The sequence below is a fragment of the Ambystoma mexicanum genome, chromosome 6q, assembly GCF_040938575.1.
Source record: "Ambystoma mexicanum isolate Mex_15411 chromosome 6q, UKY_AmexF1_1, whole genome shotgun sequence".
Classification (NCBI taxonomy): domain Eukaryota; kingdom Metazoa; phylum Chordata; class Amphibia; order Caudata; family Ambystomatidae; genus Ambystoma; species Ambystoma mexicanum.
The window spans coordinates 39,068,012-39,092,855 of record NC_090937.1 but is presented as its reverse complement, the minus strand read 5'-3'; the positions used below and the strand labels follow the sequence as shown (position 1 = coordinate 39,092,855).

General features: G+C 43.5%; 1 protein-coding gene across 6 annotated transcripts in view; it reads right to left on the bottom strand.

The window, feature by feature from the left end:
- PTPN13 (protein tyrosine phosphatase non-receptor type 13) overlaps positions 1–24,844 on the bottom strand; it is a 1,388,150-nt gene that overhangs the window by 746,393 nt on the left and 616,913 nt on the right. For all 6 annotated transcript variants that reach the window (XM_069630435.1, XM_069630437.1, XM_069630436.1 and 3 more), the window contains 2 exons: positions 14,345–14,498; positions 14,095–14,233 (listed from right to left, as the gene is read on the bottom strand). In XM_069630435.1, coding sequence (XP_069486536.1) covers positions 14,095–14,233; positions 14,345–14,498 — 293 coding nt within the window. The remainder of the gene's footprint in view (positions 1–14,094; positions 14,234–14,344; positions 14,499–24,844) is intronic.

Here is a 24,844-nt window from a genome sequence, read left to right as displayed (position 1 = left end):
CGCACCACCACAAGAAGATGTTATTGAATGTATTGACGATAGCTCTGAAGCAGTTGCATATCAATTTACACAATCTACACCCGCCAAAAATTTGCCACCAGAAAACCTGTCGACATTGTTGTGTTCTCCCATCAATGTTGAAGTAATAGATGTCGAAATGACAGAGAATGAACCAGCCGCAGGATCCATAGACGCATCAGAACTTGATATCAGCGATATTACTTTCCAATGTGTTGAAATCTCCACAACGTCACAGGCCGAAACAACGTTGACGCAGGATGACAGTCTAATGAAAGAGAGCAAATACATTGTATTCGACAGTTGTTTGATGGAAATTATAAGTATGCTGAAATGTGTGCATTCCATTAGAGGGAAAGTATGTGGGAAGCCATTGATTAATGTGACTCGTCAAATAAAAGGCAGTAACGTCAAAATAAATGCCGCCTGTAGATCAAATCATGGGTTCTCATTGTCTGCACAACTGATGCTGGGGAAACTGCCAGCAGGCAATCTACTGTGTGCAGCTGCATCACTTTTTAGTGGCTCCAGTTTTAGAAAGTTAGAGGCTTTCTTTCAGTTTGTGGGACTCCATTTCATTTCTAAAGCGCTGTACTACATATACCAACGTGATTATCTGTTTCCGGCCATTAGTGATGCTTGGAAAATTGAACAATTGTCTCTAGCAAGTACATTCGAAGGCAAACGATTCAAGCTAGCCAGCGATGGACAGTGCGACAGCCCTGGATTTTCTGCCAAGTACTGCACCTACCACTTTCAGGACATGGATAGTAAGAAAATTGTGAGTTCGGTGGTCGTGCAGGTAACACAATGTACATCGTCAGTAGTCATGGAGAAACTAGGATTTATAAAATCAGTGGAATATCTACAATCAAGGGGAATGCACATCGACCTCATAGCCACGGATAGACACATTTCAATTGCCAAGACAATGAGAGAGCAGTTCCCACATATTAAACATCAATTTGATGTATGGCATCTTGCTAAATCAATCAATAAGAAAATCTCGGCTGCAGGGAAAGAAAAACGTTTTGAAAGTATTTTGCAGTGGTCACATTCTATCACCAACCATCTTTGGTAGAGCTCAAAAACTTGTGAGGGGTCAGTGGAAATACTACTTGAAAAATGGCAGTCACTGATGCACCACTGTACCAACGTTCACCGCTGGACAGCAAATCAACATTTCCACCAATGTGAACATGGCCCTTTGTCCCCAGAGGAGGCATGGAAGAAGACGTGGTTGATTCCATCTTCACCGACACACAAAGCCATTGAGAAGATTGTTTTCGACAAAACTCTATCAAGAGATTTGAGAGGACTGACAGAATTCTGTCACACAGGAGATTTGGAGGTGTTCCACAATATGTGCCTAAAGTACAGGCCAAAGCGCTTGCATTTTAGCTTTCGGGGCATGAAACATCGCACTCTACTAGCGGTCCTTGCCCATAACAGCAATGTCGGACGTGAACAATCTAGGACTAGGGGTAAAGTAAGGATGCCTCGCTACACTAAGGTGTTTTCAAAACGAAGTAAGCAATGGGTGATCAAACCAGTCTATGTTGAAATACAGTTCGACTTTGTGAAAGGCCTTATTGTTACTGTGTTAGAGAAGCACAGATATGGAATTTTGGACGTTTCTGTGCAGAGCAGTGATCCATTGCCACCGAACATTGCGACTGTGCTATGCCCACCCGAAGCACAGCTGATTGTGAAGTACAAATCCCGGTTTAAATAATTGCAATACGATTGTCTTTTTGTAAATAAATGTTATTGTACAGTGTACCTGTAAACCTAACCCCTACCTTCACCATCATGGGTGGCGAACAAGCTGGGTGTCATCTTTGAATTCTCTCTATTCACCTCACATATGTGTATGTATATATTTTTCTCATGTAAATGTAAATGCTGCGCACTGTTAACGGAGGGGAGGCTTGCGTATTGCAAATAATAAAACAAACAAACAATAAATCTCACTTTTAACTCAACTCCTGTGGTACTTTATACTTTCGCTGACCTTCCGCCAAAAATTAAATGTCTCAATTTGGTCTGCAAAGCTCGCAGACAACGGGGACAAAATTGGGGCACTTAGAACGCGCCAGCCAAGTGGGCCGTGGCATTTGGGAGAAGCCAGTTCGCATTTCCACATTGAGGCGCACTACATAGACGGATTCTAAACTTCAAGTTCTCACAGATGCCTATACTACGTGATGTTGCAAATAAAGAATGCGAAGGACAGCGCCCAGATGAGGCCCACAAGTCGCACTGGAAGTATAAGGGTCTATTGTTTTTTGACCTTGAGACAGGGACCAGGCCGAAAGAACTACATTTGAAGGGGGTGCGCAATAACGTAAGAGACGATAAGGCAGAAAATTCAGAAACTAGACCGAGTTTCATTTTAGTTCAGTATACAAAAAATCGTTGTCAAGAGCACGGTCCGTTTTACAGACTGCATTACGAAGAGACACAATGGAAATTTCAAATATAATGTAAGTAAATCTTTACACGCTTTTATACCGGAATGAAGATTTAATGAATGGATGCATGAATAAATTAATGAATGAAGAGCTAGGAAAAGCAAGTAAAACGTGTTCGTAGTGGGCACATGGGCATGCAGGTCCACTGGTCTCACCGATCTCGGTCCTTGGCGCAGCCATTTTTCCCTGCACTGCCTACCTGCACTACGGGACTGTCTCTGTATCCTTCAGCCCCTTCTCCCGGCATTTACCTTGCACTTGCCACCAGCTGGCCCTATTTAATTTGTATTCAACTAACCATGTACAGCAATTTTACACCCTCTCCCCCCTCCCCATGCGTGATCAGAAAGACACCTGGCCTAGTAGGATCGTTGTCTGTCTGCCCTTGTTCCCCACCTGCCTCGTCGTGCCTAGAAACACTTGAGTATAGGCGCGTTACAAATGCCATATCATATATCATATCATTCCTCACGCATGTAGACTAACTGTCGTTTATCATTGTGTGTTGGCCTCGATTTATTTCGTTACTTTTCGCATTGATTTTAGAGCCGAACATACTCCATTGAACTATCCTTGCAAGCAAATAGTGTCTGATCGGCTGTAATAAATAAAATAAGTAATATTAATGAAGATCGGCTGGCGAGACTAATTATAATGTTTTTGTTTTCATAACAGGTATTTGCTCCCCTTCTGCTACTGCCATCGGTTTGAGACACCAGAAGATGGCATTTACAGTAGACACCTGCAGCTTTGTGTGAACAACTGGAGCACACTGACAATTTTATGGGACGATCACCAAGGGCCCACATGCCCTTACGCTGTACTAGTGGCTAGAAGCAACATATCAACCTTTACGATGGACTAGTGCCTAGTTGATGGAACAGCCTTGCGGTTCACCGTGCTTCCAAAGTGCTTCTTTTAACGAAAAGCAACACCCTGTATACCATGGCGGATACAGATAAAAGAATATAAATGGCTTTCGGAGTTCATATGGCAATTGCTGAATATTCTCTAAACATTTAATGTAAAATAAATGTACTTTACCAAATGTACCGTGTTGCTGTTTGATTTTAAAGTACAGTTTCATATTCCGAATTGTGGCGCGCTGTGTTGTGAGATGGTCTGTGTTGGTTTCCGGGTTCTGTGTGGAGTCGCAGCACAGTAACGTCACGGAGAGAGGCGGGGAATATGAATGTTTTGATAATGTCAGGCTCAGGGGCAGGGGAATTGATTTAGTGCCGCAAAAGCAGGTCAGCCAGGGCGATCGGGGAAAGATAGGATTATCAGAAAATGGCGGCTCCCTGGTGCTTGTTTTCGCGTGTGTTTAATGGACGAAAACTCGGGTAAGGTCCATAGGAAAGTTTTCTAAAATCGAGCCACTTAGGCTTAAAAAAACATGGCCGACCCGTAGGGCCAATAAAAATGTTTACTAGACCATGCCTTTAACTTAATTAACCAACTATGAAACCTGCCAGTGATGCCAATTGCATGTTATGAGGAGCTATATATAATACACATGAAAAGGGCATGATTGACCCAACAATCTGTCCTCAATGCAAGCATGTGTGATTCCCACTAAGTGAAAAGTTACTCATAGTCCATAATCCCCTTTCCGCCATACTCGAGGGACATCCCTCTGAATGGGGATGGGACTGTAGCGTGTTGCAAAGCAGCCTTCTAGAGACTTGCAAGGGTGCGCCCAGTCACGCCCTGCATGGTACCTGCTCTCACACCCCGTTCAGCCGCCAGTCCCTTTGTCTGGGGACTATGGAATAAGGAGTACCAATTTCACTATGGTGAGTAACATTTCCATACCCTTGCGTACCATCCGCTTTCCACCATATTCATGGGAAATTACAAAGCACACTATATACCAGTAATGGGCAGTTGGGACATTACTTTGAAAAAAGGTTCTTTGGGGCAACCTGTCCAAATGTTGCATCACTCCTGGAGCTCTGATCCAAGGAGTGTTTGCAGAATACATGTGGTGTAGCACACGTTGCTGATCTACATATGTGTCTTTGGAAGGCCACAGTCGCTGCCTTCCCCCACACCAAGTGAGCATGCAGCCCATTTGGAGCCTTTTTTTATTTTGGATGCCTCCATCGGCTCGAAATCCCCATAAATCATGAACAATTGAGTTCCTGTGCGCAGATCCTTTGTTCTGGTCAAGTAGAATTTTAACACCCTGGCCACATCCAAAATGGGAAGTGCCTGTTCAGCTTACCTAGTCGGCTGTGGAAAACAAAACGGGCAGGAATAGTTCCTCACGGATTAGGAAGTCACTGACTATCTTGGGTAAAAATCCTGGCTTTGTTTTTAGGACAACCATATCCATTTGGAAACTGGTGTAGGGGTCTTCTTCATACACCATGTAATTATGAAATTCTACGGGCTAAGATCAACGCCACCAAGCTGTTTTCATGGTTACCCACTTCAGTTCTGTCATAGCCAAAGGTTCAAACGGTTTATGCATTTATGCATTTAGCACAATGTTAAGATGCCATGGACTATGTGCTCTTTTCTTTGCGGGATAGAGCCTCATAAACCCATTAAAGTGGCTTTTAACCAAGGGGTTTGCCGTTTATTCCACCATGTCTCCTTTATTTAGTTAGGCTCCTATGGCCGACATATATGTTCCACAGGATGCTACAGAAAATCCATATTCTGGCTGTTGAGTAATTAAATATAGTATGTCGCCCTTTTTGGCCTCTCTGTGGTTTACCTCGATCTCCAAGCACCCGTGGCAGAAACATATACAATTTCCTGAATATTGGGATGTTGGGATAACTTTCCTGGCCGCTTGTATAATTGCCATGTTTTTCCTTCTGTGCCCCTAATGCCTGTAAACTATGTCCTAAGGGAGCAGGTTGCGGAGGACAGAAATTGAGGGCTGCAGCGCAGAATCCTCCCGTCCTCTTGTTGGAGAATGTCTGTCCAATTTGGTAGTCTCCATAGTGGTTGACAAATCATGTGGTGCAGATCCAAAAACCAGAACCTCTTCGGCCAAAAAGGTTCCATATGAATCATGTGGCAACCCGCTGTCCGTTTTAGTTTCTGAATGACCTTGGGAACTATTGGGAGGGGCAGCAATGCACAAAACCTCTGCCCATACCACAGAAGTAAAAAAAGGAATCTCCCAGAGAATCTGCCCTTTGCCCATTCATGACATGCACAACTGACATTTCTTGTTCCCGGAGGTCACAAAGAGGTCTACCAATGGAGTGCCCCATCGCAGCAAAATTGGAATCAAGGCTATTTTATCATGTTCCCTGTGAACGGGATGAACAGGAAGAAGGGGAGGAAAGCCGCCATGAGGAAAAGAAACGAATGCCGTGGAAACACCTCCGTGAGGCGGAAAGACAGATGGGAGGCCCCCGAGAGTGGAAACAGCAATCCCACCTTGCCGGGCTGGACCCACCGTCGATTGGGGTCGAGGAGATGGGCGAGAATAACCCAGCGGTTCCCGTTCCCTTAACACTTGGAGCCAAACTTATGCCGGAAAAACACAGTGAGAGTCGGGCGGTCCCCGCTCCTTTCGTTCAAGGCTGGTCAGGCTCCGAGATGAACGCAGATAATGGGGAACCGTCACGGGTGAATACAGAGTGTCATCCAGGGGGTTACGGGTCCTTGCACGCTCCCGTCTCCTGTTCAGCCATGGGTCTCATGGCGTCCGCCACAACCATACAAACAACAGATGCCACCACATTAAACAGGTCCCGGGACCCGTTTTCCAAGTGTCACTCACCTGCAGATTTGGGAAGCGAAACTCCAGAGGGCTTGGTTGTGTCTTCGTGCAGGGAAGCAGAAGGGCCCCGCAGAGTTCCGGTGTTGGCGGGTGAAGCTGATGGAAGGACCGCGGGCAAAGAGGAAGGGGGCGGGACTTGGAGGGATATTTATAGAAAAAGGGCCCCAAGGCAGCCCTAATTGGTTCAAACAACCTCAAACCCTATATAAGGCTGAAACTGAGGACGAACTGTGTGTGATTTTCGGATTCTCTTTCAGAGCATCGGGAGAGAAGGAGAGAGAACTGCACTTGAGACGCTCTGGGCCTACGAGGACTAGGCGACAACTCTTCGTTGGTCATCCTTATCACAGGAGAAGAAAGAAGGCTTTTTGAGTACTTGAGCCATCCATTTCTTTTATTTTTTTTTTGATCCTGAATAAAGGCTATTTATTTTCTTCAATCCAGCTGCTGTCTGCATCATCCGTACATTCCCATTTGTGTGCAGTACGTGCCAAACGACTCAGCGCATCCGCCCGGATGTTTTCCTCTCCTGGAAGACATGAGGTTACTGGCAAGATGGAACTCTTCAGACACCAGTTCTGGATTTCTATTGCCAGAAAAAATTACAGTGATTTCATTCCCCGTTTGTTCAGGTAGAACATGGCAGTTCTGTTGTCTGTGTAAATCAATACTCGATTCTCAGTCAGCATTGATAAAACAAAAAAAAGCCTTCATGCCCAGGTAAACCGCTTTTAATTCCAAATAATGTATGTGCCTGTTCTGGTCTTCCATGTCCTATAAATCGTGCATCTCTCATTAGTCTAATAGATAGACTAATGAGAGGGATGCATTGATAACCATTGTCTTTGAAGGAACTGGAGGTGAAAACGTAAGCCAACGAGTGAGGTCCTTTTCCTCCATTCACTATTCCAGATCTTAGTGGAGATGCAGGGAGAGGGGTTGGTAACGTTGTGAGACGGTGGTTGTGTTCCGTGGCAACATTTTACAACTATATGTAGTTGTAGTCTGTGCATGTGGAATCTGGAATGCACCACCAAGCGAATGCATAATGCCATGAGTGCCAGCAACCACTTAAACTTGATAGCTGGTAATTGTGTGCTTCTCATGAACTCCCGGCAGAGAGTTATGTTTTACACTCTGTTGGATAGTGGGAAAACTTTTCCTTCCAAACAGTCCCATGCTATTCTAATGAACCGTAGTTTTGTTGGTATTAAAACGGATTTGTCCATATTTAGCGTTCGGCCCAGTGGAAAAGCCTGTTGGACAACTAGCGCAACCGAGTCCTATACTGGGAAAGTGTTTGACCCCGAATTAGCCAGTAGTTGAAATATGGGTAGATATGTACCCTGTTCAAATGAAGATGAGACATGAACCTTGTGGGGGATCAAGGGCGCAGGTGTTGTGGCCTGTTTTTTTCTCCAGTAAGCCCAGGAGCACCACCGTAGAAGCCGAGGGGGTGCCATGCGCCCTCCTCATTATATTGCCAGCTTCTCCCCGCAAGGCCTGAAGCCCATGGGGGATCAAGGGCGTGGGAGTTGCGCGCACATAGGTTGTTCAGCGACTGGAGGGAGAGGCGCAACGACAGTCCCCCGAAAGGAGTGCATCCTGTGGACCGTGGGGTTCTGGCAGATTGGTCTGTAACAACCTGGACTGGACTGTGAGGTGAGAAACAAGCAAGCCATTGCTATTCCTGGGAGGACCCATCACAGCCTTCGGGAACCACTTGTGGCCCTGTTTCATCTGCTCACCCCATGATCGATCTTGTAAGCCCTTTTCCTGATGAACCTGTATCCTCTGTTAACTTCTTAACTCCTGGAGGGGGTCTTGACTCTGTGGCCACTGCCGACCTACTGGATACCCTGGCTAATGGCTGTGCGAGGATCACTATGGGCATTTTGAAACTGACAGGAGGGCATGCCTTGTTGGTCCCATCCATGACACCACCCCTGTCTCTTCACCAGCATTGGCCCCTATCCATCCTTTTTCTGCCCCCAATCTTGACTTTTCAGCACCGCGATTGTCACGGTCTCTCCCTGAGGCTCACTCCCCTCTTTCACATGAGCTCACGTCTTCGGTCTCTGGGGGAGTCGACCAATGGGGTCTGGGGTTGGGAGAGAGGTCCAGCCTTCCATCCAGAATAGGACGTAAGCCCATGTCTGATGCTCCCTCAGGGGCCAACTCCTTCCTTCGTCTTAGTCATCTCTGGGCTTGTAAACCTCCTTCTAAAGGTCATCGTTGTCCACCAGCTCCTTCGTCCATGGCACCTGCCAATTTGCCTAGTTGTTCCTGTCACCGCCTGCTCTCCGAGATGGCAGAGATTAAAAACCTCCTATTTGTGCTGATTAAGGGGGTGCTGGGGGCCAGGGAGGGAAGGAGGTGGGGGGAGGGCCGGAAGGGGCTCAGAAGGGGCTGAGCCAGGGAGGCTGAATTCAGACACTGACAAAGGGGTTTACCCCACACAGCCCGGGCCTTCCCCTGCTTCTGTGGTTAGACCCACTTCATCTTTGAGGAGTTAAACAGGGGTGGTTCCTCCCCCACTGCCACCCTCACGGAGGGGTGACCTTAGCAACCTCAGCCTCAGGGGACAACCCCCCCCCACCATCGTGGTTCCCCACTGGGAGAGCACAGGACAATATGTGCCTGGTGGGGAGGGGGGGGGAAATGCTTCACTCTGCGGTCAAGGGGGCCGGGGGGGGCTTTCGTCTGGGCACCAGGCCTGTGAAGTCTGTAATAGCTTCATTGTGTTTTTTCATGTTGTCCCAAAACAAACTATCGACTGCCGCTAGAGAACCAAGGGATGCCCTCTAGAACAAATGCCTTCAATGGTTGCAGGCTGTGGGGGAATGTGGGTTTGTGTCCGGGGGCTCTCTGTTGGTGTACTAGATTGTCCAAACTTGCAGCCAATACAGATTTTGTCAAAATGGTCTTCGAGGATGTTAACATGGCAAGGGACGTCATTGAAAGATGTAATGGCCGCGGGTGGTCAAGTAAAAGTGGTATTACAGTCAGTCCTTTTCATGTCCCAGCCGCTGTGTACCCCATAAGAGACTACTCTGGTAACGGTCCCCTCTCAGGGGTAAACCTGAATGCCTTGGGCCCGAGGCGTTATGGAGGTTTCCAGAAACAGGGGGTCAGTGGTTTCTGCTTACTGGCTCATAGCTCTTTTCTGGGGCACTCATGAAGGGTGTGGTTTTTCTCATGACTGTGCCGTTTCCTTCACTGATATGTTTATTGTAATTATGCACTAGTATTGTTTTTTTAGGCTGTGCTTTGATGGCCTTTTTTGGCCGAATAAAGTAGTTTGACTGACTGACTGACATAAACCTGCCCATCACCTTCTTGAAGACCCTTGGGGCTTAATTTAGCCAAAGCGCAAGGACATTGTACTGAGAATGCTAACCCTGAATCAAGAATCCATTTTCAGTACAGAGGCCATATCAGTATGTGCATATATGCTCCCTGAAGGTAAAAAGCACACCTGCAATCCACTTCTATCAATGCAGAGGATCTGACCTGTTACCATCTTGAATCTCTCCGTCAGGAGATGATTGTTGAAACCTGACAGGTTGAGTATAGTCCTCCCACCGTGTTGTCCTTCGGTAGAGTGAAGAAGCGTGAAAAATAGCCCTGCACTGGGCTTTCCATTTGGATCTCTTCAATCGCAGCCAGCTTCTTCAATTTCAGTAATCCTTCAATCAGGTTTAATGAAAGCTGCTAGGGGAGAGGAGGAGTGAATGGAAGGGGATGCAATGTCCACAACCTACCACCGACAGGTTCCGTGGGTCCAGAGTAATTTCTTTCCAGGATAAGTGGAGGCTTATTTTTCCACCCTAAGCATTGAATACTGCTGGGCCACCAGAAGGTCAAACCTTAGTCTTGTCCAGTGGCGCTGAAGTGGTGCCTAAGAAGGGGTTTCCTGTCCAGTTTCTTTTTTAGCAGGGGCTAGTGTATTGCTCCTTTCGGTCTCTGCTTTGGGTTTGCGAAAGGAAACCTCTGAAACCGCTCGTGCTACACTGGGTACTTTGGTGAAAGGAATACTGGCTCGTCCTGATACTGGGATGTGATATGGCAGAGACTCTTTGCATTCAAGGAGTGCACGTTACTCTTTCATCAATGTGTCATCAATTGATAGATGAAGAAAGTGTATTCCATCAAAAGGTAAAGGCCCCACCATTTCTTATACTTCTTGAAGCAACTTTGTGCTTTTTTAACCACACGTCTCGCCCGAGGTCCACACAAATGCGCATACGTTGCACTGCTCTGTCGCCATGACCTGCCACTGCCTCCAGCATATCACAAGTCACCATCCTGGCATCTTTTAATCCCACCAGAACTGCTCTTTTCAGTCACCGGACAGGTCTTTGGAGACTCCTCCATCCCACAACAGAGCTTGCTGTAACAAGCTGAAAGTATTGAGTCTGTGTTGGCTTGTCAGTGCAGTGCACAGTTATACTTGGTTGCAATGGCATTAAGCCCATTTTTTCCTTCCCTGAAGGTGGACTTGCCAGATCTAGTGCTTGTTGGAGTCTTTCCTGGACATAGAGAAGTCAAACCACAGCTGAATGTGCCTGGGATTAGGGGGTTTCCCATTTATTTTGTTTGCCTTTGAAGTAGATATACACAAGTGTGCCCTCAAATCCTTTTGGAGGACCTCCACCAAGACCCCTGTTTCTATTGGTGGCTTTTCCGGATACAGGTGTTGTAGAAATTCCACTATATCTCAGACCCTGTCCTGGAACATACGATTAGTGGAAGGTCCTTCACTCCTATCGCTTCACCTAGTCATCTGTGTCGTGTTCGTGGCATACAGTTTTGTCTTTTATGCCTGCGTCCAAAAAGCAGGATGTAGTTGCCAGAATTGTGGGCTGTTGCCAAGGGAATGTTGAGGCAGTCCACTCGGGAACCATTTCTTTGATAAGATCTTAAAAGAATATGGTCATGTCGGGGCCCTGTAAAAATTGCTTAAAGCAAGTCAGTCTTCCTGCCCAGGAAGGACTCTCTGTCTGACACCAGTTGAGCAGAAGGAATGTTGGGGCACTGTAATGGCTGTTGGACAGGGGCTAGTTGCCACCTGTCGAAGTCTCCATTATGGATGTTGACCACAACTTGTGGTGCGAATACCGGAGACTGTTACTTGTACAGTTGTATGAATCATTGGTGGTCTGGTTGTGGGTTCCAGTGCGGGATCTTACTTATTTGTTTGCGTCTCTTCCTCTGGAGCTTTACAGAGGAAGGCGGACACATCCCTCTTGCAAAGATCTCCTATTTTCTTTATCCTGACGTGGAGGCCTTTGTCTTCTGTTTCTTCCAGGCGTAATGCTGTGTATTCAGCCTGTGTGCATGTTTGTGCACTACATGCTACTTGTACGGTCTTTGTGCTCTCTGTACAACAACTTTGGCGCCCCCTATATGCACGGATGTGGATTCCCTAAGCTGCAAAGGTTAGTTTGTCATTCCTCTCATAGTTTGTTGTACCTTGGTATCATCTCTATGGATAGGAATGAACTCCCTCCCATGCTTGCACCGTGTGATGAGGTCACAGGGTGATATTTGAGCATGTGCGCTACCAGGGGTGCGTCCCCTCACAGACCGGTGGGCAAGTTGCACTTCAGTCTTGGATGTCGCAGCAGTCTGTTGTCAGACCTTGGGCTTGGGCCCATTATGTTCCACTCGCAAGGGTGGGAAAAGACCCTTTAGACCTCTGTAAAGTATCACCTGCATGAGGTGCCCTTGTAAACCAACTTTTGCTTACCCTTATTCAATGCTCAAGAAAACCCTGTCCACGGTGCTTAGATGTTCTCCAAAAGCGGTCTCCCACTGCATAGCCCGACACGAGGGAGAGACACGAGTCGCAAGTATTCCACAAGTGTTTCTCTCCCAAACAAACTGAACAAAAAGCATGCATGTCTTCAGAGGAAAAACTTATCGGGCACCCACCGCACTGGCAGAACCCATTGGCATGTCCTATGGAGGTTACCGAAGTTTAATGCACAACAAGGTGCAGCTGCAGCACAACGCTCTGTAGACTCTTACAAGAAGCATCAAACCTCAGCACAAGTGCCAAAAACAGCTTAGTGAATTAACCAACCTTTAGATTATGGGAAGAGACCATTCACCCACCCAAACGTCTGTCATCGAACAAGGCCAGGACTAAAGAACTGCGTGAAACCGGGGAAAGCCCCATACATATAGTGTTGGTTTCCAATAACATTTCTTCTTGGTGCAAAGGGGAAAGGAATATCCTACACACTGCATTTCTCATATCCCTTGTTGAAGGACTAGTCCCAAGAAGATACCAGAGGACCCTTATTGCCAGAAGAAAGGGAAAGTGATTACTGCGAGTCTTGGGAAACCCTAAAAGAGCTGAACCCATAACCTACAAATTAACCAAGATGGAAATCTAGGAAAAGTTTTTTAATAACATGCCATTGTCACAAGAGTCTAACTTGCAAAGACGGGCACAATCCTATCAAGAGAGATTCTGGAAATAGGAGAACTTTTAGGGAGCCATATGATTTGAGTAGTTTAAGTTGTATTTTATTTATTTCTTTTATTTATTGAGCATGTGTTAGGCCCCTATACATCACAATTGTTTTTCTGAGTAAGGAAAGTTCAGTTTTGTTCTCTTTCAGGGTTACTGTAAACTACCTTAAAGATCCTCTCTCTTTAAAACCGATTTCACATGTCAGGTGGTGATGTTCCAAGTCTTTGTGACACATGTTATTAAATGAAATTAGAAACACCTCATGCATGTTATAGGTCTGCTTGGTAGAAATTCAATGTAAAAACAAACATCAGTGTTGAGGAACTGCATTTTAATGTTGTAAACCGGAGCCATGTGTTGGTGAAATATCACCTATTCAAGTTAATTAGCCATGAAAATAGACTAACTTTTTTATAAATACACAGGCCATTGTTGTGTCAATGGTCGGTCCCTTTTGTTTTCATTTAACCCACATTACCCCATGCTTCCTTAGTTGCAAACAAAGGCCCTGCGAAGTATGGATGAGCTGGGGGTCAGGTTACAGTGGGTAATTTCATGACCTTTTCATACCCTTTTCAGGAATGTTAAATACAAGTTAATGACTTAATCACTCCTATTGCATTTAGGTTCTAGCTAATTGCAGAGTAGGCTGACATTGCAGATCTTGCCCTAATACACCTTCCTCTCTATGCCCACCTCATATCATAAAATCTTGCTGCATGGTAACAGTGGTCGGTTTATGTTACTCTGGAATTTAAGTTGCAAGTTTGCTGGGATAGGCCTGAAACAAAACACTGGCAATGTGAGAAAGAAAGCAGGACTACAGCTAAAAATTAAATTTTGAATTTGAACATTCAAACAACTTCGGGAACTGCTGGCCTCAAACTGCCAATGAAATAACATCTATTTCTTAAGATGAAATGTAGGTTGGTAGCTCAGTCCACTTCACTCTCTTGCCAAACAGTATTTTTAGAACAACCTTTCCCGCTATGCTGACCTACATTTTGTTCACAGTATAGCACATGGCTCACATCTGCAACGTTTTTGCAATATTTCAAGGAACTAATCTGTTTCAGGTGTTATGACACATGAACTGTTTATTTTGCATATACATTTGCCAACAACCCTCACTCACCCATCAAACCCTCAGGCCTAATTTACTGAATACTACAACATTATAGCCATTTCAAAGTATACAGAATTGGCGCCTATACTTTTGGATGTGTGGTCTTAAAAGGACACTCAAAATGCTTAATGCCTCGCCTTCAACTTTACACTCACAGTGAAAGAGTCCAGCATGACAATAAAAAAGCTTGCATTTTGGGATTAACCTTTAGAAATAACAGCAAACTTAACACACAATACCATACCTCAGGCTGATAATCGCCATACTCGGCCTGGAGAGCCAAAGAGGCCAGGAGCAAAGCTGCTTCATCGTCACAGTGCAATCGTTCTTCTAAGAGGTCTTTCCGTTGCTGCAGGTAGTATTGGTGGCAGGTTAGGCTATGCCTATGTAATAAAAGAAATATAAAAGCCATGTTTGTGGATACATCCAGATGATGGGCACATGAAAGGTGAGCAAACCTAGTAAAGCATTAGAACAGTGATGCGCTTACTCACTGTATAAGGCTAACGTCATCCACAAAAAACTTAACACGGAAAAATAAGGCAAAGTGGATTGTAGTTTTGCTCTTCTTCTTTGGCTCCTCTTTCCATCCTTCGGGAGCCACTTTGGACAGTTTCAACTCCGGATCAATAAAAAAATATTCATTGTCTGCACCAAGGAAGAGAAAAATAAATGACTTGCGCCACCAACATTGAAATGTGAAATAGGAACATACAATTTATTATAATTCTCAAAGACGGTGATCTCAAAGAAGGCAGTTAAAAAATGTATGAACCTAAAACCATTGACAGTTTGAATATTGGCTTTTATGTACAGACTATTGTTCTTACAAAACCATCAACCATGGTTGCATAAAATGTAACGATATTGGGGAAAAGTTATAAAACAGGACTTAAGGGCATCACAAGTTCTGCAGCTGAGGAACATTCTCTTATCCTTATGTCTTCTATAACTTCTTTTGAGATTTTATTTACTTGACATAGATGTATGCTTTTTTTGTTAAAGCATGCATACAGTTGTTATGGAATGTCATCTGTTAAGGTCAAAGATCCTGTGCTTTTTTACTTTTTAGTGATGACATTATGCTAATGAAGCTCACCCTGAACGCTCCAGAAAGTACAGCACATACATTTACCTCTCTTGTGACTGTCTACTGACATCCCCAGCCGATGCCTTGTAGTGTCACTATGGCATGTTCAAAGGGCACATGTGCTTTCCTGATCTCAGCCTGCTGGAAATCAAAGTTCCAACAGGTAAGGGCTGTCTTTTACCATAAGCAGCCCTGATCAAAATTATATAAATGTGGTTCTGAGAGTCTGGTGGCAGTTTATTTTATTTGAATTTGTGTTTAGCACTCGCCCTACCTACAGGGTCTCGGAGCACCTTACATGTTTCAAAGTTTGAAAAGGTGGGAGTTGACAAAAGAAGTTACAAAATGTTTTCTGGAAAGTATAGGAAGGTTGGAATAGACAAGTGTTAGCAGTGGAGGAGGGTAGGGTTATGTGTGGGGAAACAGGTATGTTTCTGGATGTTATGGAGGACGCAGTGCGTGTGTGAAGAGGTAGTGTGTTCCATGCCCTAGATGCTCAGTGGTTAAATGTTTGTTTTTGGGTGCATGTGAGGTTTGCAGAGTGGAATGTGTAGAAGGTTTTGGGCTGGCGGCTTGTCTAGTGTGGGTGATGGGTTTGAGTTTGTCATGAAGGTAAGATGGAGTTTTGAGGTGAATGGCTTTGAATACAATGCAGATTCCTTTGAAGACAATTCTCTTGAGTCTGGAAGCCAGTGGAGCTGGATAAGAGCAGGGGTGATGTGTGAATGTTTGGGTAGGTGGAGAATAAATCTGGCTGCTGCGTTTTGTATGGCTTGTAGGGGGGCAAGGGTGTTAAGGAGTCCAGTGAGGAGAACATTTCCCGTCCAGCTTAGAGAGATCCAGTGCCTGGACTGTGATGCAGAAGTCGTCAGGAGGAAGGATATGTCTGATTTTGCATAAGAGTTGTAGATTGCATGTTTTGGTGATAGTGTCTACGTGGTGCGTGAAGGAAAGGTGGGGGTTGATCATGAAATCAAGGGATTTGACAGATGTGGAGAGGGATAGTGTGTTGGTTGTATGTGGCAAGTTCTTGGATCCAGGGGGTGAGGTCAGATTTGTGCATTGGGGGACAGTTAAAGAGGTATTCTGCTTTGGAAGGTGTGAGTTTGAAGAAGTGGGTGGCCATCGTGTTGGTGATGGTGGAGAGACAGCTTTTGAGGTTTGAGTTTTGAGTCATTTATATCACGCACTAGACAAACTAAATCGTATTTGGGCGCAGATGGGAACTATGGATATTGAAATTGAAATGTCTTTCTCCAGAATAGTAGGTAGATTGCCCCCATCAATATTTCCCATGGGGAATATCAACAGAACAGATGGATTTCTAGGGCCTTGCGAAATATCATAAGTGTCTTGGCCTCTCTAATGTGTCCCGGTAGCTTATTCCATAGTCTGGGTCCATAGACCCCAAATCTACGGTCTCTCCATTGCTCACATATTTTGATCGCGGAACTTGGAGTAAATTCTTTTCCCCTGAGCGTAACTGCCAACTAGGAATGTAGGTATTAATTTTATCAGATAGGTAGCCGGGTGCCAATTCATTTATACATTAAAAAACTAGGCAGAGAGTTTTGAACTCAATTCACTCTTTCACCGCCAACCAATGTAGAGATTTCCTCAAGTTGGTGATTGGTGCCTTTTTTGATACCCCACGCACTAACCTAACTGCAGCATTTTGGGCCATCTGCAATCTGCGCAGCTGGAATGCTGGTATTCCTGACAACAGTGCGTTTCCCTAATCCAGGCGCACGTTTACAAGTGTCCCTACAACCACTGCTCTATCCTCATTTGCAATAAATGGCAGAATGTGTCTCAGTAATCTTAGTGTGTAGAATGCTGACTGTACCTTCGTACTAATCTGCGCTGCACAACCCATATTGTCTTCCCACACGCAGCCCAAATTTTTTATTTTCTTGGTTGTGGAGTTGTGAAGGGAATGACATTTGGAAGCATATTTGTGTGTCATCTGCGTACTTGTGGAAATGTATGTTGTGTTTGCTAAGGGTCTGTCCAAGGGATTCAACATAGGAGGTTGAAGAGAAAGGGACAAAGGGATCTGCCATGCTGGACCCCATACTTGATAGGGGTAGGGTCTGATCAATAAGGGGACATGGGACAAAGTGTGTCCCGTCAGTGAGAAAGGAGGTGAACCAGTCGAGTACAGTATTAAACAAATCCTTGGATGTCATCACTTCTCCACAAGGGGGAGCCACTTCCCATGAGGCTAGGGAGGTGCGGCCGCTATTCGATAGTCTCCCTGGGTGTGGTGCTCAGTGGGGGGGATCTCATGGGGAGAGACTCCCCCTCTGGGGATCAGGGAGGACCTCTCGGGAAGACACGGTACAACATCCCTCACCCGCCCCTACTTCATTTACATCCCTTCAGTCTGTGAGGCACACATTCTCATCCCCCACTGCCAGACCTCCACCCAACTACTTCACACTCCCTTGTCCCATACCACACACCTACATATTACACTCTCCCATGTATAATTGTACACTTGATGATACAGCAGTCACTGAGACGAGGAAAAGACAAGGGATGACATGACTGACTTCAGTAGAGGAGGAGGCGGTACGGAGCATAATGAATCCCCATTTGAATCTGAATGAGCGGTCTAGATGTCATTGACTATTCTGAATAAAGACAGAGGAAGGACTTACCCTTGCTGTGAGACCCTCCCAGGAGGAACCGTGAGCTGGGAGAATGTCCAGTGCGGATAGAAGGAGAGGTTGCTGCCTGGTACACAATAAGAGGAACCGAGGTGCTCCTTCATGCAGGCCAACTGGAGAGCTGGGGAAACGGGAGTCCCAACACAGGAAGCCGCCAGACAGCGTGGTAGTGCAAACGAGCAGCACACCTAGAACTAAGTGTTCTGAGCCATTGCAAGTACCACAGAATCCACAGGAGAGCGAGAGAAGTGAACAAAGGTGTCAGAAGAGCCCAAGATTGCCGAATGAGGCACGGCAGAGATCCAGAAGGTACATGGGCTGTCGAGGACAGGGAAGGGGGCTAGAGAAACATTAAACCAAGGGTCTGGGACCCCATATATAACACAGAGGAATACCTTCCATAATAATACCTGGCAGCCGAGTAAGCCCGGTCTATCAGGATTGAACTGAAGAGAACAGGGTCTGGGACACACACTTTAAGGAGGAGAGCATCAGTAGTCATCTTCTTTGTGGCAGTACCTGGCAGGGTAGTGAACCAGGTCTGCCAAAAAAAATCACTAAAGGAACTGTGTTACAGGTCTGGGACCCACATCGACCAGAGTATACGAGAAAGGCCAGGGAAAGGGAGACATGCCTCCCGGCTTTGTGTGATGAATAAAACACTATGAGCCCGCCAGCTGGAGAAGGGAGGCATTCTCCAGGAACCCAATATTGAAGAAGAAACTAAGGGCAATCGTCAATGTTAATGTTTGAACCAGAACTTTACCTTTTGAGTTTGAATTGCTTTCTGACATTTCAACCTGGAACTTAGTTTTGTCCCTTGGAAAGGGATTGAGACATGGAGAAGGGAGTCATTCCTTCTGGTGAAGATCCCACCCAACAACTGAAATTGTGATCCATTGTTCAGAAGAAGGGAGCCATTCTTCTGGACCACGAAGATCCACTACCTCTTTAATTTAGTTGTAATTGTGAGGGACAGAAGTAGGTTTTTGACACAGGACTGTGGACTATTGATTTACACGGACATCTTGATAATTCCCTTAGCCATTTTAGTTGAGGTAGGGAAACCCCTCTTAGAGTTAGGGAAAGTTAGGTTCTCTTTATTTTTACTTTTTAATACATGTTTATGCCAACAAACATGCCACCTGTCTTTCAGTCTCCTCCTTTTACACCCTTACAGTCCCCAGCCAGAATAAGCTAATGTTTTTATATGTTTTTGACCAAGTTTAGGCAAAAAGAGTTCCGAAAGATGACCAGTTCCCAAGACTGGACTGACAAAGATTCCAAGTGTTCTGCTTCAGACAGAAGCAAGTACATTTCCTGAAGCCTCTTTGCCATCTTTGACTGGGGAGGCCTAGACCCTTGGATAACTCCAGTTAAGGACATAACCTTAAACATCACACAAACACACAATGACACAGAACAACTCCTTCTGCCTAAAGCACTAGTTCTACACTGGTTTTCTAAACTCTGGTGGAACGATTTACACATTAAATAAGTTTGGTACAAGAACACAACAATGCTATAATCCTTGTAATGTTTTACAGTAAATTCCTTTGATGGAATAAACTCACTCTTATTGTTGTGCTCTTAAATAAGACAATCACATTGAGAGCCCTCGGCACATTCCATATTTATTCCACACTCGCTTTCCCTCTATTTAGAGAATCCAACACAGCCATGTAGTTCTTCCACATATAGAGGTATTTTGCCTGAGGTAAATATACCTAGGACCAATAAATCTAGTGCCAAACTGCAGAGCTCTACATGACATACAGGCTCTACGGTGAGTCTGCAGCAGATATAGTAGGTTATTGCATCAAATTGAGCAGTTATTTCTTCCCACAGTGTATTTTAGACATTTTGACTGGAACATCTAAATGGGCTATTATGTGATCATTCTTTGTATCGTCACAATGATCCTTTTTATAGTGGGTCATCTTGGCAAAATAATTATTGGATACCAACCTCCCCGACCCCCCTTTCAATCTCCCCTTTTTACCGGTCTTCCTAAAACAATGATGTAGTAGGTGAGCCCAGATCACAGGTGATGCTTAAAAGAGAACCATGCAATGTCCATCAAGACTGGGCACCAGAGAAAGCTTCAGTTTTTCTAGAAAACTGCTGCAGCTGCTATTGTGGATGAACAAGACCACTGGGAGGTTTCCTGCATAGTTGGTAATTAAGTGGCAGAATAATCAGTATCAAACATTAATGAAACGTAATTGCACCAGGATAACTTGGACAGGACTTAACTTGAAAGTGCAAGACTTTACTATTATTAGTCATCTGAAAGTTATGTGGTTAGCCTACGCTTTAATCTTTGATTGTTCTCAAGTAAGCCTACAATGCCTGATTAATGATTTTCTTGATTTTGCATGAATCCATTCCCTCCTGCTGAACCCCCAAAAGACTAAGATCATGAGATGCGCAGCTCGCAGAAGGGCCCCTAAATGTAACAGGTTGAAAATGTCATTCATCTAGGTTTTCCAATCTTTGCCAAAGAGTCTAAACTCCCCCTTAAGAATAGGTTTGTAGAGCTCAATACTTTCAAATCAGATGTTAAGAGTCGACACAAAGTTTGGCAAATATTCCCTGCTCACTATAATGAGATTTTATCAAAGTAAGATAATTCCAAAACTTTTATATGGGATCAAAATATTGCCATTCTGGATTCTCGACTTTTTATCTGTTTTAGAAGCAAACATTTGGAGAAAGGCCCTAAAGCTACCTAATTGTGCTCCAATCAGAGCATTTAATTATTTACCGGGTGTCCAATCATTGAAGTGTAGGGCCAGTTGGACATTTTTATCACTATTTTATAACATTTTATGCCCAACAATTAATTCTTTATTTCAGGATTACAAGAAGCTAGAGGAAAGGAAAGACGACAGATTTATTAATGAATGCTGCAATTTTTGCACTACTCTGTTAGATAAAATTGTCTTATAAAGGTTGACTTTATCTCAAATCCATTATGTGCGAAGCGGATATTAAATAGATACGACTGGACTAAAACCATTTCTAGTATCCATTCCTATGAATCTTTAAACCATCTGTGCAGGGAACATAAGAATGTGGGGGTACTAGCCCTGTGCCCTTGAAATATATCCCAATAAGAGTAGACAATGTTTTAAGTATTTTAGATTGAATCTTCTCCCCAATAGGGTTCTTCTGGTTGAATACAGCCTGTTGCTGCCTATGTCCATGATATGTAATTTCTGCAAATTGGAAACTGAACACGAAAGGCTCAAACATTTGTTAATTTTGTGCTGTGGGCTGCAGGGGAAAAAGTCAATATACCTCAGAAAGTTCTCCAATTTGTTTCAATTTGGTGATAATGAATGTGTATAGTGTGGCTGTTTGTCTGGCTGGACTACCTCCACAGTACCAGCTGTGACTGGTTTTTTGAAATCATTGCAATTGGAATCAATTTGCATGGATAGTGGGAAACAATCAATTCAATCAATTTGCTTTTAATCATGATTATTTTATGTCGTTATTGCTGCTAAATTTGATGTATTGTGTGGCTAGTTGATCCAACTAATCAGTTTTCTTTTTTTCTCTGTGCTGCTATCGTTGCCTAATGGAATAAGTCATTTTTCTATCGCTGATTTGGTACAACTAATCTTTCTATTTTTTCTTTCCATGAATATTCCTTTTTTTTTAAAGATTTTAATTTTCATTCGTGCTTGCAAATTCCCCAGTCATATTACCAACAGTATTATATCTACAATTGACATTTCAATTCGTACAGGTATCTTATCCAACAATACTTCACACAGTTTCAGCGAACATGAGGTTTTATATGGTAAACAACAAACCCTAAACCTTGCTCCCCCTCTCATCCCCACTCCCTAACCCAAACCTGTATGGCTTCAACCCTTGATGCTCTGGGTCTTTTATGAATGTTACTATTGATGAAAAACTTATCTTCCTGGTTTTATTGTTAAGTTGTTGTATTGTATAATATATGCTATTTAATCGTTATTGATGTGGTTTCATTGTTTCTCCAATTGTTTATTTTATAACCATATAACAATAAATACTCATAATAAAAAATAATGAGACATCAAAATATTTTATGTCATTTTGACGAGTGATTTTTAAAATGTTCTGCCATCTTACTCATCTTTCAATTTCTTATGAAAGGTACACCACTTTTTACAATTTTGCTAACACAATCTGATTTAAGCTAATCGTGTCACACATTGTGAATGTTATCCGACCTTTTTTTATTTTTTATTTATAAGCAGTACATTTTATTTCTATTCAAACAACTAGTTCTGCTAGCATGATTATTCACTGATCCACCAGGAATGGGCCCAAGAGTGTTAATACATTTCTCAAATGCCTATCGTAATCAGGATCCCATCAAGCAAGCTCACATCTTCCAACAGCAGAGAGGCAAACTTGCCTTCACACACACCTCTAAAATCTTCTTTAATAATCGAGCAGGAAATTTCACTCCTAGCATTATTAACCTTAGTGTGGCCTGCTGTCACTGCATGTAAAGAGGAATTTCCAAAATCAACCATGGGGGTAGATTTTTGGAAGCCCAACAGATTATGAGGAACAGAGAGAAAGATTTTGGACAAACCCAATAAAGATAGGTAACAAAGTGGCAAGGAGTAGCCACGGGAGGGAATGAAAGTGGTGTAGGACTAAAAGGAGTCCACACAGACCACCACCAATAATTCCATTTAGACAGACAAAAATATACAATAATGTATTGGGTCTTTAAAATACACACTAAGCCAGTAAAACGTCTAGTCAAATATTGTCACACCAACATTATCAAACAGATCTATACATTCTCATTTAGAAGTTATCGGGAAGTAGTTGATTCAGTAGCCAGTGCAATGCAGGAAAGTACTCAGATGTATTAAAAGTAGAAAATACACTTTAGAATAACCATAGAGCAGCTCCCCCAGCTCTTATAAAGTCAGCAAAACATGATTTAGGTACAGGACTTCACATCCATATAACCCTTTGGAGAAATAGAGGGGGACAGAAACAGGTATGTTAATTTATGACTCAGATTTCTTCAGAGACCACTACTGAGGCTCTGGATTGCGTTGGGGACAGTTGTTTGTGCTTGGTTCATCGAGGAAGGCTCAGTGGTCGCAGGTGCAGAGGCCACTTTCGGACAAAGGTTTTAATTTTGTCGGTAATGGTGCTTAGGAATAGGTTCCAGGCACCTTCTAGTAAAACACCCAAATGAAGAATAGTTGAAGACTTCTGCATAGCAGACCACCTTCAGGGAGCCATGGAGAGGTGTTGCAATTTTATTATTTTTTTATTTCAAACCGTTGTTTTTAGTTTGATCAACAAACTTTTACAACTTTTAAATTCATCATTCTTAAATTAGAACATATTTACAAATGGTAGAAACAGAAGAAATCAACATTATAAGTATCACAATTCGATTAAAAAAACATCATAGACAAAAAATGTACATACAATAAAAAATAGATTACATCATATAAATCAAGGTAAGGAAGGGGAAAAGAACCGAACCACACATTTACCTAAAAGAGAGACAAGCATGTAGTGCTACCTCGTATTTTAAACAAGAAGCAAAGTACAATTTAAGAGTGTTGCTTAGCAAGATAAGGGCTACAGAATGCACTAATTCACACCACGTTGCTAGCATGGAGCACAATATACATTGACCAAATCAGAATGTTAAACTTTCAGCTCACAATAGATGCAGCCTGCATCCCTGTTGGAGAACTTGTTTTCCAATTCCAGATTTATGATTGTAAGAAACCTGGTCAGCGACAAGATTGTTTTTGTGTAGTTACCCCACATACAGGATAGCCAGAACCATTGCCTTGCTGGTAACGTGACCCCCTACTTTATCAATTACAATTGCTTCAATATGAGCTTTTTCAAAGTAAGCGCAATAAACGACCAGATGTTTAGTGGACTCTATCTGACTAACATCATTGCAAAATCTACAACCATTGACCGTATTTGACGGCATATGTGGCAACCAGCTCTTAGTTCTTTCCAACGTTAACATTTGATTTAATTTAAACCTTAAATAAATGTTGCATGCTTCATTGCATGGAAATTGTACCAAGTAAGGCTTACGGGGCAGTCTCCCAGTACAGAATTTTGCTACTTCTTTATAGGATTTCAGGGCCTCAATTGTGTTCAGAGTTTTACAGCAACGGTGGTCAAAGAGACAGTGTTTACATGCACCAGTCGAAATTCCAAATCCGACGGAGTAATAGCCATTGCAGCTAATAAAGACACCATTTTAGCTTAGTATTTTGAAATTGATGGTGGGTTGGAAGCAGCTATCATTTGATCCAAATCCTTATATAATGAGTTTTTAGGGGGGAATAACATGTTTGCCAGATTTGACAATAGTTGCCAGTTATAACGTGCTGACAGGGAAGTAAGATCCAACTCCTGTCTCAATACTGCATTAGGAATGGACTTGGCTAAACGCAAAATACCCTTCCATAGACCCCCTTGAAGTTGGTCAAGAAATGTATCCATGTCTGCGAGACACATATCCAAAGCATATGATAAGATGGACTCAACTTTTAGTGTGTAAAATTCCATTAGTGGAGTTAAAGAAAATGTGCAATATTTGTTGTGAACCATACGTATTTGTGTTGCAAGAAATTTAGTCTTTTTGTTCAATGCCTCCTTCCACATTGTAAGTGAGTTGATGTCAGTGATTGAGTACCCAAGATACCTAATGGAGGTGGCTCTTGCAATTAGGATGTTATCGAGGGTCCATTTCGAAGAGCAAGGCTTCCTCTTTAGGTTCCTAAAAATAAAGATATGAGACTTTTCTGCATTGAAGTGTAGGTTATGGGCAGTGCAATAAGAAGCGAACAGGGACAATTTGGCTTGCAAGCCCAACGGGGTACTATCGAAAATCACGATATGGTCCCCGAAGGCGAGCCAATGTATCTTCAAATGAGCTAACCTTGAAGGATAGCTAATTTGATTTGCCCAGATTTCATTGATTCCACAAAGGTATAAATTAAACTAAGTAGCCACCAAGTTACATCCCTGCTTCACGCCAACCCCAATCGGGATAGCATTTGTTGTGGCACCCTTACAAAATAGGCAGTGTTTTCATGTAGTTTTGCAATAAGAAATATAATGTGGGAAGGAATTCCCATCAGAGCCATTTTTTCCCAAAGCAATCCCCTCACCACACAGTCAAAGGCAGCTGTCAAATCGATAGATACCATATATAAGGG